This window comes from Antechinus flavipes, chromosome 4 (genome assembly GCF_016432865.1).
Source record: "Antechinus flavipes isolate AdamAnt ecotype Samford, QLD, Australia chromosome 4, AdamAnt_v2, whole genome shotgun sequence".
Classification (NCBI taxonomy): domain Eukaryota; kingdom Metazoa; phylum Chordata; class Mammalia; order Dasyuromorphia; family Dasyuridae; genus Antechinus; species Antechinus flavipes.
In genome coordinates, this window is record NC_067401.1 from 222,675,323 (window position 1) to 222,689,678 (window position 14,356).

The 14,356-nt window shown below is 34.5% G+C and overlaps 1 protein-coding gene across 1 annotated transcript in view; it reads right to left on the reverse strand.

Annotated features, from left to right (window-relative positions):
* Window positions 1-14,356, reverse strand: part of HMGCLL1 (3-hydroxymethyl-3-methylglutaryl-CoA lyase like 1) — a 245,224-nt gene that overhangs the window by 162,913 nt on the left and 67,955 nt on the right. The window contains exon 3 of the mRNA XM_051997181.1: window positions 13,098-13,205. Coding sequence (XP_051853141.1) covers window positions 13,098-13,205 — 108 coding nt within the window. The remainder of the gene's footprint in view (window positions 1-13,097; window positions 13,206-14,356) is intronic.

Genomic DNA, 14,356 nt, shown 5'->3' on the forward strand with positions numbered 1-14,356 from the left:
ATTGGCCTATTCAGTACAAATTCAGTGTGGTACAAAGAATTGCCACAGCCCAAATAAAATTGGTAGCCTCTAATATATATCAGCTCTTTAAGGAACTTCAAGACCAAGTGACAAAGCATCCAGGTAAGATTTATATAAAACTCTCATAGTGGACTTCCAGGTCCTATTTTTGATGGTAATTCAAAGGCAGATAGCCTTCTAACTATGTTAGCCAATATTCCTTTATTTCAGGCAGCCCAAGAATCTTATTCTAAATATCATTAGGCTGCTGGAGCTTTATATTTACAATTTGGGATAACAAGAGAGGAAGCTAGGAGCATAGTAAAAACAGCTTGCCTTCCTTTCTATGCTCCTACACTGCCTCCAGGGAAGAACCCTCGTGGTTTGAGACCCAATGAAATTTGGCAAATGGATGTGACCCATTATAAATCTTTTGGTCGCCTGTCTTTTATCCATGTTACAGTAGATATCTTTTCAGGATTCACTTTTGCAATACCAGCAGCCAAAGAGACAACCCAAGTGGTCACTGAATTTCTTATACAAGCATTTGCAATTATGGGTGTGTCACAAGCAATAAAAACAGATAAAGGACCTGCATATACTTTTAAACATTTTGCACACTTTTGTGCACACTATCAGATTTTACACATCATGGACATACCTTTTAATCCTCAAGAACAGGCAATAGTAGAGAAGAGAAACAGAGACATCTAGATACTCCTCCAAAAAACAAAAGAAAGGAGGAGCCATAGGTAACCCTAGAGAATTTCTAAATTTAGCTCTTTATAGTATTAACTTATAATTTTTTGACAAAGATGCACTGGCTCCGGCAGACAGGTTTTATAATCCACTGGAAGGGCAGTATCCAGTGCGAGCAGCTCTACTATCTTTAGATAATCATCAGGTGATATGGAGAGACCCAGAAAATGGTGAATGGAAGGGCCCAGGAATTAAATGGGTGCCAAAGAGTCATATTTGCCTTGTCCATTGGAGAGAGATGGAGCAGACTCTTGAAACAAAGGAGAAGATCCAAGAAACATTGGGTGATTCCATTGCTGACTGTGCCCACAACTGAAAAAGCATGGCAGTTATGGCAATTGACTCATGGATATCAAAAATTGTTAATGAGACTGTTGCAGGTCTTCAAAACCCTTAGGAATCACTGGAATCCCTGAAACATGATAAGACTATTGCAGGACTTCAAAATCTGCAGGAATCATTGGATTCCCTGACACATGAAATAATGGACAATAGATTGGTTTGGGATTATTTCTTGGCTGCTGAAGGAGGCATATGTGTGATTGTTATTTACATACTCTTCTTCTAGGACGTCTGGAAATCTTTACAACACCATGATGATACATATTATTTGTTATATCACTACTTGCATGTACAATTCATGTTTGTTATACCACATTGAGCTTGCACCAGCTGTGGGGAGAGTCATCACTAATAGCCTGTGCTTTATTGCTATGTGCTTGTGTAATATCTCCTATGCTGATGGATTTATATATACCTGTTTCTAGTAAGACCCTTCAGCCCAGAAACCCACTAACAATATGTGGCTTGACTCCCCACTTCCCTTTGGTGTTTTTCATCTCTCTTCCTGAGAAGTCCAGGGGGAAGAGGGGCGGGGCAGTGATCATCTCCTTTTTAGTGTTTTCACTTCCCTTCCTGAGAAGTCAGGGATGCTGTGACCACCTATATTCTAAAACAAAAGAAAGCAGGAGACGTAGAGGGCTGAAACTCTGAAAAGGTGTACTTGAATCAGACAGCAGAGCACTTAAGGCTAATTACCTATTCGATGTAAATGTATATACATATATTTAGATGAGATGCTGATGTGTTGGCTTTCCTCACCATTGGTGCTTGCTGAATGTGTGGTGGTGAGATAATCGTAGACAAGGATTGGAGGGCTGAGGGAGAGAGGTCAGAGTCTCTCTGGACAAGAAGGAGACAGACTTAAGGCTCCAGACTCCAAACTCCAGGAATCATCTTTGGCAAGCCTCGTGGCAGCTTACCTGCCTCCTTTACTTCTCCCCCTAAAGACCAAGGATTTTGGTTGATCCTGACTCTGACCAATCTTGAGGCCCTCCATAGAGCTAGACTGGACATTATATATGGATAAGCTGAACTAATGTAATAAAAATGACAATACTACCTAAATTAGTCTACTTATTCAGTGCCATATTCTCCTGCAAATGCAAATTAAGACAACTCAAAGATACCAGCACACATCTCTCACATTGGATAGGATGACAGGAAAAGATAATGATGAATGTTGGAGGGAATGTGGTAAAACTGGGATACTAATACATTATTAGGATAGTTGTGAACTGATCCAGCCATTCTGGACAGCAATTTGGATGTCTAAAGGTGATCCAACTGTGCATAGTCTTTAATCCAGCAGTATCTCTACTGGGCCTGTATCCCAAAGAGATCATAAAAAGGGGAAAGGACCCATATGCAAATATGTTTGTAGCAATCCTTTTTATAGTGGCAAAGAATTGGAAACTGAGTGGATGCCCATCAGTTGGAGAATGATTGAATAAATTATAGTATATCAATGTTATGGAATATTATTGTTCTAAAAGAAATAATCAGCAGGCCTGGGGAGACGTACATGAACCAAAGCTAAATAAAATGAGTAGAATCTAGAGATCACTGTGCAAAGTAACAGGAAGACTATACGATGATCAGTTCTGATGGAAGTGACTCTATTCAACAATGAGATGTTTCAGGCCAGTTCCAATAGACTTTTGATGGAGAGAGTCATCTCCCAGAAAGAGGTATGGGAACTGAATGTGGATCACAACATAGTATTTTCAGTTTTCTGTTGTTGTTTGCTTGCATTTTGTTTTCTTTTTCATTTTTTCCCTTTTTGAGCTGACTTCTCCACTAAATTTATAAATCCACACTCAGTCTCCACAGTACTCCCCACCCAAAAAACCCAGAAAAATAAATAAATAATGAGCAGGCTGATTTTAGTAAAGTCTGGAAAGGCTTACATGAACTAATGCTGAGTGAATTCAGCAGAACCAGGAAAACAGTGTACAAATAACAGCAAGATTATGTGATAATCAACTATGATATCTTTTCAGCAACACAGTGATCTAAGACAACTGCAATAGACTTGGGATGGGAAAATGCCATGCAGAGCCAGAAAGAGAACTATGGAGACTGAATGTGTATTGAGGCAGAATTTTCACCTTTTTAATTTGTTTATTTGCTTTCTCATTATTTTTTCCTCTTTTGGTCTTTCTTGCACAATAGGTTAAATATGGAAATATATTTAGAGTTGCACATGTATAACATATATCATACTGTTTGCTATCTTAGGGAGAGAGGGAAGTAAAGAAGGAAGGAAAAAAATTTAAAACACAAAACCTTACGAAAATGAATGGCGAAAATGATCTTTAAATGTATTTAAAAATAAAATACTATTGAGAAAAAATTTTTAAATTAAATTAAAAATAAAGATATTAGCATTTTTAAAAAATATTTTAATGCATTTAAAACAACATTTAGAACAAGAAACCCTGGGTTCATAAGCTTAGTTCAGGATTAACCAAATCTAAGGCATCAGTCCCATTCAGGCCTGCCCTGAGAAGAGAGAAAAAAGACTTTTAGTATGCTTCCTCAGTGTACACACTACAATCTCTGTGTAGTTTTGCATACTTCTGGCTATATTTGAATGTCCTGCTTTGTTATGTAATAGAATCTATGATCTTAGATAAAATTTCCTAACCTCTTTGGGACTTAGTTTCCTTTTCTGTTAAATAAGGAGAATGGATTAACTGTTCTCAAAGGTCCTTTCCAGCTGTAAATGCTATGAGCTCATGATTTCTAAAAAGCTTTATCATACAAGTGAAAAAAATCCAGTGTATTTGTAATTCTAATTATTTTACTTATATTTGTTTATAAATTTCTTTTTGTAATTATTTTAAAACACGTCAGGTTTTACTTGATGATTAAACTTAAGCTTTTGTGGTAGTTTAAATTCAATGAATGTCTGGCCTTCTGCCTTTAAAAACCACCTGGCTATGCAATATTCATGAAATAAATGCATAGTTTGTCATAATTGTACTTAGCTAGTGAATCTCACTCAAATGAAAAGTCAGATCTTGGAAATGTTCCGTTATTTCCATTTGTATTTACTTATTTTCTAAATCTAAGGGAAAGAAGATTCATAAGTACAAACTATTTTGATAAATGGCTTCAGAACTAAACAAAGAAGTAGTGAGCAGTATACAAACTTATACATACTAAAATATAAACATAGTAAGAAATGATAAAATCTAATGTGTGTGAAAACATTTTAGAAGTAATGAAGCAATATGCAATGAGTCATATAAACTAACCATATTTTTATAAATGGAAATTCCAATAATATAATTCCATTTATCCCTAAAATATTAAAAAACAAAAAAGACGACTTAGTTGTACAAAAATAATAAAAGTTATTCTAAACATAATAGCTGGTATCGTTTAAAACAACAAAAACTTCAAAAACTTTGAGGATAACTAACTAAAGCATATTTAATATTCATGCAATAGAGTGATACATAAATATATATATGCATATTATATATTCATACATATATAAATCATCCAAAAGAATATAGAAAAATCTTTATAAAATGATGTAATATATATTCAGCAGAACCAGAGCTCTATACTCACTGACACATGAGAAAGAAGGAAGGAAGGAAGGAAGGAAGGAAGGAAGGAAGGAAGGAAGGAAGGAAGGAAGGAAAGAAGGAAGGAAGGAAGGAAGGAAGGAAAGAAGGAAGGAAGGAAGGAAGGAAGGAAGGAAGGAAAGAAGGAAGGAAGAAGGAAGGAAGGAAAGAAAGGAAGGAAGGAAGGGAGGGAGAGAGAGAGGGAGGGAGAGAGGGAGGGAGAAAAGAAGGAAGGGAGGGAAAAAAGAAGGAAGGGAGGGAGAAAGTAAGGAAGGGAGGAAGGAAGGAAGGGAGGGAGGAAAGGAGGGAGGAAAAAAGGAAGGAAGGAAGGAGGGGAAAAGGGAGGAAGAAAGAAAGAAAAAGAAGGAAAGAAGGAGAGAGGTAGAACACACTGTAAATGTAGAACAACAGAATTTGATAACTGAAAAGGAGAAACAAGAATCAGAAAACTCCAAGATTCTAAGTCCAAAACCCTTTCTTCATCTCTCCTCCCCGCTTTTTCATCCTTTTCCCTTCCTTTCCACTCTTCATTTAGTCCACTAAATCTTCCTGATCTTTTTCACACAAACTGCCATCTACCTAGTTCTCCTCCATCTTGGAGATATCAAAGTGACCCAACTGTAAGACATTGTTTTATGATTGAACTTCATCTTATTAGCTTAAGGCCACTATTCTAGATTATTAAGATCTATATAGACCCTGATTCTTTCATCTATCCAGTGTGTTAGCTAATCCTACAAGCTTTTTGTCCTCTACAAATCTGATGAATATGCCATCTATATCTTTACAAAAGGCCTGATAGAGGAACAACAGTGCCAGCAATTCAACTTAGCAAACAAAAATTAAGCCCATTATGTGCAAGGCTGTGTGCTAGCCATAGAAAACCAAGTTTAAGCTTAACGTAGTTTTCAAAATCAATGGGCCCACATTTTATTGATGATAATAATAATAATTATTATTATAAATAATAAATGTGATTAAGTGTTCTAAGCAGAATTTTAGGAGAAGGTGAGAAAGCATTTAGCTAGAGATATGTGAGAAGGCTTCATGAAGAAGAAGTATGTGAATGGGCTTTTAAGCAAAAGATTTCCACATGTGAGGCTATAAAAGCAGTTCTTTCCAAAGATGGAAAAATTCCATATTCAAATGCACGAATCAATAAGCGAATAGGATTGTAATTGAGAAAAATTACTTTGAAAAGGTAGTTTAGGATCACATTATGAAAGCCCTGTTAGACAAGACTAAGAAGTTTTTCTTTTATTACGTACATGATGGAAAACTGTTGAAGGTATTCTGACACTGCATTAGTAAGAAAAGGATGGAAATGGTATGAAAGAAGATAAGAATAGAAATAAGTTAAAGAGACAAAGGAGAAAGATAGTAGAACACATGATATTGTAATCTATTACATATAATATAATATAATATGTAATATTATACATATTACATAATTTTATAAAATAAGCAGTTGCTTGAACTGGGGTAGTGATAGTGAGAATGGTATAAGGACTTGCATTAAAAAAAGTATTAACTACTGATTGAAGGTGGCTTTTTGTACCTGTGTATGGGGTATCAAGAGAAAAAAGACAAAGGTCTGAGAGAATGGATAACTGAGAAGATCATAGAATAATAGAATTAGAGCTAAAAAGGACTTGAAAGACGAATGAGTCCAACACACTTATTTTACAGAAGAAGAAACCAATATTCTGAGTGGTTAAATACTCTGTCCAGAGTTCACATAGTTGTGTCTAAAAGATTCAATTCAGTGCTCTCTATACCACAAGTTTCAAACATAGGAACAGCAAATAATCCCACAAGCATTAGGAATCAGATTAAAATGTAAGTGGGAAATACTGGACAAAACAAATAAAAATATACTAACGCATAGATAACATTACATTTTAAAATTAAATCAATATGCTGCCCACAGGGATCCTTATCCATGGATTAGTGGTCCTTTTTCAACCCGAGTTTGCCACCAATGCTCTTCACCACACATTTCCATGTTAGTGGAGTCACTGACAGAAATAAAGAAGGCAAAGTTTATTTAATCATTAACAAATGTCAAGAAGACCTTTTTTCAAAATGTTTACTCTAGAGTCTAGAATTTAAATTGTGCCTCTTATGGAAGAATAAATTCTTGTTAATATTATTTCTAAATTCTGATTATTAGTAGAGAAAATACAAAGCTAAAGTTTCTGTCCAAAAAGTCCAACTTTCACACTAGCACTTTTTCCATTATCAAAAATAAGTTAGTTAATCCTCACAATCTGCCCTAATAAAATGGATAAATTCCTAAGATTGAGGGAAGTCAAAGAGGAGAGGATTTTTTTCTGTGACTATTGTACTTGGACCATACTGGAAGAGTATTTGATTTTTTTCTTAGTAGCTTTTGGCTCTTTATTTTAGGTTCTTTTCCTGCCACAGAATTTATACAATTACAGATCAAAGGATGACCACTGCTCTGTTCAAATTATGAGGAACTGGACATTTTAGGACAACCTAATTTTAATTAAGTGAAATTTAATAAGAAAAGGGGTAGGGAAACAGCAAAACCAAATTTAGACTTTCATTTTCTCCAATGATTAAAATAATTACCAATTTATTTAAAATTTGAGGTCATAGTGATACTTTAAGAAGAAAATCTAAAAATAACATGATGGAATAAACACTCAATTAGGAGTCAGGACATCTGGGTTCTCTTTTTGTCTCAGCCAGCAACTAACTTTTCTACTATGTCTCTTCTTGGATAACTCACTTACTACTCTGGGATCCAATTTTTCACCTATAAAATGGGAATGATAATTTAGGTTATTATATTCAACTCAGGGGCAGCTAGGTAGCATAGTGGATAAAATGCTAGGTCTGACATCAGGAAAATTCCTCTTTGTGAGTTCAAATATGACCTCAGAAACCTACTAGTTGTATAACTAGGCAAGTCACTTAACTCTGTTTCTCTCAGTATCTTCATCTATAAAAAGAAGTAAAAAAAAAGTGTTAAATCACTCCAGTATCTCCACCAAAAATATTTCAACTGGGATAAGGAATCATACATGACTTAAATGATTAATACAACAAGAACAAAACTTAATTCAGAGTAGTATTCAGAGGTTGAAATAACTACACGTGAAAACTATACAAGGGTCTAGGTATTTAAAAATATTCACTTTTGCCTATTTTCCTTATTAATCTATTTTAAACTGGTTTTCTAATTAAAAAATTAATCAGGGCATTTAGATGGTGCAGTGAGTAGAGCACCAGCCCTTAAATCAGGGGGATCTGAGTTCAAATCTGAACTCAGGCACTAAAAACTTCTTAGCTTGTGAGCCTGGGCAAGTTATTTAACCCTAATTGCTACACACACACACACACACACACACACACACACACACACACACCTTTAACTACAATTTTAACTATATACATACATATATATATATTTAAATTGTAGTAAGGTTAATTTTATATATGTGTGTGTGTGTATAAGTAATAAATTAATATTAATATAATGGAATACTATTGTTACTGTAAGATATAACAAGTATTCTGAGGAATTCAAAGAAATGTGATAAAGAACAGAGAAAGCAAAATCAGAAGAATATAAAGAGTGACTACAATAATGCAAATTATAACAATCTAACTCAGATTAAATGAAATGATATTTCTGAACATTGGAAGACGGGATGATGAAACATTTCTGTCCTCCAAGTAAAGAAGTAGAAATCTTTGCATTCAGAATGTTATACACAATGGCAGATGTGTTTAACTGTGTTGATGAGTTTTGCTTAATAGTTTCTTTGACTTAAGGGAAAATTCTATTAGTGGCAATAAGAAACTTGTAAATATTAAAATCATCAATGAAATTTTAAAATAATTTGAGTAATAGTAAATAATATTGTACAAATAAAATAATGCTTTTATTCCTATCACATTGTTATTCTTCAGTCATTTCAGTTATGTCTGATTGTCACAGTTATTTGAGGTTTTCTTGGCAAAGATACTGAAGTGGTTTGAGATTTCCTTCTTCAGTTCATTTTACAAAAGAGGAAATTGAGGTAAATGGGATTAAATGATCTGCCCAGGGTTACAGTATAAGTATCTGAAACCAGATTTTACTCAGGTCTTCCTGACTTGAGGCCTGGTACTTTATCCTATGTACCATGTAGTTGTCTCTTATGACTGATTTATTATTACTGTTATTGAAATGATTATTGTTCTTCCCAGCCTAAATTCAGTTCATTTTTTCAATCTATTCTATTACTTCATAGTGTTCTTTAAAAAAAAAAATCTTTTTTCCATGTCACTTGTAAAATGTATACACTTTTTAGTGGCAGGCATTTTATCATTGTTGGTTATTTATATTATAAGTGCAGGATCCTGTTTTATATGGCACCTTGCTACTGTGGAACTTTTTTTGGCTGTTTCAGTAAGAAATTTTCTGCCAAGCAAAACAGTAGGAGGGAAACTATAAAAGTGCTTGAAAATTCTAAAAAAAGAAATAAGTGAACAACCAGTGATCTAAACATAACTGGGAGTACTATTCCCATGACCTATGACCAAGGGGTGGGGAGTGGGGGGGAAGAAAACAAAACATACATAATCAAGAATGGATTTCATTTCAGAACCTTTATCAGGCCTTTATCTTTAAACGGAGCAGCAGTAACTCTAAATAGCATGCAAGCAGTTATGCTAAAACAAAATATTCTAATCCGTCTGAGATAAGATTGCTTAAAAATCAGACAAATCTGATTTAAATTTCTTCCTCAAAGTGTAAACTGAAGGATAATGATATAAACTGGTTTCAGCAAAGAAAGCGATGTTATGAACCATCTTTGCTAACTGTAGGTTTTGCAGCTTACGATAAAAAAATAAAATCAATTAAAGTTATGTGGTGATATAAGCAGCTAAAAATTTTGCTCAAACCAGGCATGCTAAATGAGGTCTGATAATATATACAATTATAGAATCAAACTGCAAACATGGTTGGAAATTTAAGGGCAACAGTTCTTTAAAAATTAATTATATGCCATCTTTGACCCAAGCATACTATTCACCATTCAATGATTTATTTGTGACTTAAGCCACAAATAGCTTGAAACAGTGAAACTCAGACCAGTATTGAAAATGAAATACAGTAATACAAGTCTTGTAAATTGACATAAAAATTTTTCATTTTTACAAATATAATAACAAATCATATTGGATTTTAAGTTCTTTCCCCCTCCCCTAACGAACACAATTTGGTAGTGAGGGAAAGACTGCTCAAAGAAGAGATGCAATTACCTTTTAGAGAGCAGAACTATGTCAGTAGCTATATGAGGAAGCAGATTATTTATTTGATGTTACCCTGATGTCTTGAAAGGGTAAACAGCTTACCACAATCATAGGATCTAGTCTGACATCGTTTATATCTCCTGACATTTATATCACATTTCTCCACTCAGTTCAGAGCATATTAAAAACATTTCCCCATTTTTCCTCAAAGAGGCACTACTTCCCCTTTCCATTTATACAGATGTTTCTGTTATCTAGGAATAATTGAGGAATCTATTTTTCTGTATTTAAAGTAGCTCGACTCCAACTTTTTAAAGTACTAAAGTTGGCCTAATGACTAAGCGGATTTGGCCTAAAGGGGTAAAACTAGACTACTCCCTACTTACGGGAGGGCAATCATTTATTTGTCTAGATTTCTTGGAATAATCTGTGCCTGGAATGTTGTTGAGGGACCAAAGGAAAGAGAACAGTGGATTTCCTTTCTTGAAAATTGGTGATCTGGTATCATCACATTATAGGGTGGCTAAGTGATGCAGTGGACAGAATGACAGACCTGGAGTCAGGAAGTTCCATCTGAGTTCAAATGTGGCCTCAGATACTTACTAGTTGTGTGACCCTGGGCAAGGCTCTTAACCCTGCTTGCTCAAATGTAAAATGAGCTGAAGCAGCGCATGCCAAACCCCTCCAGTATCTCTACCAAGAAATCCCTGGTTTCTAACACAAAGTGTTAGACATGACGGAACAACAAAACCATCAAGTCATCCAATTTTGGAGAGTTCTAGTAATAGTTCTTAATGGCAACTAAATTCAGTGTTAAGAAAAGGGAACATCATATGAGTAAAAAAAAAAAAACAAAACAAAAAAAAAACACTTGATTTGTATTCGGAATACCTGAATTTGTGTCAGTTTGGCTATTCAATATCTTTGTGACCTTGAGTAAAAGCTACAGTGGAAAAAGTACTAAACGTGAAGTCAGAAAATCCGAGTTGATTTGTCCCTGGCTAGATGGACTTTGGCACCTACTATATGACAGACAGGCCTTTGTACTATGCCTAAGAGAAAAATAAAATAAAGCCCTTAAATCATGACATTTATATCTTAATGTAGGAGAAAAATGTAATCATCTATAAATTTATTCAAAATTAATAAAAGAAAAATAAAATGAAACTTTTGAAGTTTCCCCCCACTAATAGCTGGGGGAACTGAAAAGCCTCATATAAGAGAAGTTGACTAAAGTTTCATAAAGGAAACTAGGGTTCTTAAGAGGTAAAATTGAGGAAGAATTGATTTCACGTATGAGTGTCCATGCAAAGCCAAAACACTGATATGAGAGATGGATGTAACATATAAAGAAGAGTAAATTTGGCTGAATCATAGTCTGTGAAGGAGAGGAATAAGCAAAAATGTTTAAAAAATAAATAGGGGCCAGGATGTAAAGAACTTTAAGGCCAAACAAGGGAGCTTGCTTGGATGCAAGAGATTATAACCTCTAGGAGTTTCTATAATTTTAACTTGTAGAGCGATATGCTCTGACATATACTTTAGGAAAATCATTTCGGCAACTATGTGATATATAGACTGAAGCAAGGAGAGATATGAAGCAGGGATTCTGATTAAGCAAATCATTTACTCAGGGCTACATCTGCAAAATAAAGTGGTGGCTATAAATCTTAAAATAACAAGTACCAATCACCAGAAAATAATAGTCAGAAATGCTATAGAGACTGACAATTTCTTGTTAGTTCCAGTTTTATATATATATATATATATTTGTAAATTACATCTACATGGCAGTTCTATGCTGAGTAAGAGAAAAGTTTCATTTTTTCCCCCATTTATACTTGTCCCTGATAGTTATGCCCATTTTTTGTTCTGAAACCAAAAAGATAGATAGATAGATAGAGAGAGAGAGAGAGAGAGAGAGAGAGAGAGAGAGAGAGAGAGAGAGAGATGGAATTATCAAAAGAGGTACAGAAAGGAGAAATCTAATTCTTTATGGAGGGACTTATTTGGTAGGACAAGCATCATTCTCATTAAGAAGATAAACTAAACTAGAAAAATGATTTGTGCCATATCAATCATTAAGTGGAAAATTAAATGTTTACTTTTTTTTCAGTAAAATCTACCCAATTGCCAGAAGGTCTTATAATTACTATCTGAGAGTTCCACCTCCCATAAGAGTACAATGAACAGGAAATATCTTACTATTTACTACCATGTTTACCTAGGTCTGCTACAGTCTCAGATTACTTGAAGAACTCAATTAAATCTTTAAATTTTATACATACAAAGGATAGTAAAAAATAATAGATAACTGAATAGTACATGCAAAAAATGATCTTGATATTCTGGAAGGATAGGCTGAACATAATATAATGAAATGTAATGGTATAAAGACCTGCATAATATAGTGAGCAGGTCCTCAACTAAAAAAAGTCAAGGGACACAAAGAGCCTGTGTTCAAGTCCCATCTTTGATACACTATGTGACCTCCCTTCCTCCCCCCTCACCAAGTAAATGAATTAACCTCTTGGTAGTGACTGAGACATTAAGACTACAAGTTACAGAGAAGCTGAAGAATTATCACTGGTAAAATCCCTCAACAGGAGTTTCCTTTTACATCAATGAAATCATAAGTCTGGTCTTAAAAAATTTTTTAAGGTTGGATTTAAAAATTCAATTATAGAAGCACAAAATAAAAAAGATAGAAATCAATGGCTAAAAATTTTATTTTAGTTGTCTTTCAATAAAGCAGCTGAAATAGGAAGCACTGTATCATGGTGGTTAGAGAAATAGATTTATAGTCAAAAGATCCAGTTAAAAATTCACTTTAGACACTTACTAGCTATGGAACTACAGGCAAGTTATTGAACTTCTCTCCCTCAGTTTTTCCTTATCTGTAAAGTTGGAATAAGAATAGTTCCTCCAACAGAGAATTATGGGATAACATCTGCAAGTTGTTTTACAAATTCTGAAGCACTTTTATGAATGACAACAATAATGATTTGGAAAGAAAATGAACATGAAAATACATGAATTATATTGCTTAACCAATATTACCAGTATTTTCCCCCTGATTTCTCATTACTTTATCAAACAAATTTGCATCAGAGAGCTAATGACTAAATTCTGTATTTTACCTACCTGAGGAACCCATTTGGAAGATACAAAGCTGGTTACTTCTATTACTGATAAGCCTGTTTTGGAAAGTTGGTTGATAAACTCGATTTTGATATCTGTAGGTACAATGACCTATAAAAAGAGAATTTCAGTATTGAGAGACTTATAGCTTATAAGAAGAAAAAATTTCATACAAAACCAAAAGATTTACAAAACGAGATAACATGCAAAGCACTTTGTCAATCTTAAAGCATGACATAAATGCTAGTTCTTAAAAATCATTAAAGGAATTATACAAATATGTTGGAATCTTTACAAACTGTTAAGTCAGAGTTAATAGAGACAATAATTATCTAATTTAGCATGGTTCAGTATGATTGATCTAATCCTACAAGGGGATATTTTGGGCCAGAACCTGAAACAAGGTACTAAGTAGAACTAATTGATAGAATGACTCACTCCCAGAGAGAACTATTATTTTAAAGCATAAAAACACCACATTTTGACGCCGAATGTGGCAAAATGTGGTGATTTTCTTCTTTTAAAATAATATAATGGTTCTCGAGGAGGTTTTCTGGAGGCAGCCTTAGTTTCAGTTAAGAATAATAATCACCCAAAAGGCAGCCAGCTGGTAAAAATGCAAACATTTATTTTCTCCTTCCAAAATAGCCTGATTAGTTGAGGCCTCTCTCTCTGCTTGGTTCTAAGAGCTCTTGCAGCTTTGTCCTCTGCTTCTGCCTCTGCTTTCTTCAGCCTCCAGACAGCCAGGTGGAAGTTGTAATGAATCTTTCTTGCCTCTGAGAGAGGGCTTCTGGCTCTCAATCTCCCAGAGTGCTCCGTGTCTGTCCCAGAATGCTCCTCTCCAATCTAATTCAGCTGAACTCTCTTGACTGGCTCACTGAAGCTCTATTTATGATCATTCTCCGAGAGAGGGATTGTGGGATATGAAAGAGTGGAATTATGGGTTTCCTCCCAGAGTGCTCTTTGGCCCTAAGAACTTCAAGGGAAGTGTGAATTCACAAAGTTACAAAGTTTATTTTGTGAATCTCCCATACTTGTGAACTCCAATGAGTACTTAAATACTTCTTGCTTCTATGAGCTCTCTAAAGGTGTGAACATGAGCATTGTATCAATTAGTTCTACTTAGTACCTTGTTTCAGGTTCTGGCCCAAAACATCTCCTTGTAAGATCAGATCAATGATACTGAACCATGCTAAATTAGATAATTATTGTCTTTATCAACTCTAATGACAACAGTTTGTAAAGATTCCAACACAAATACT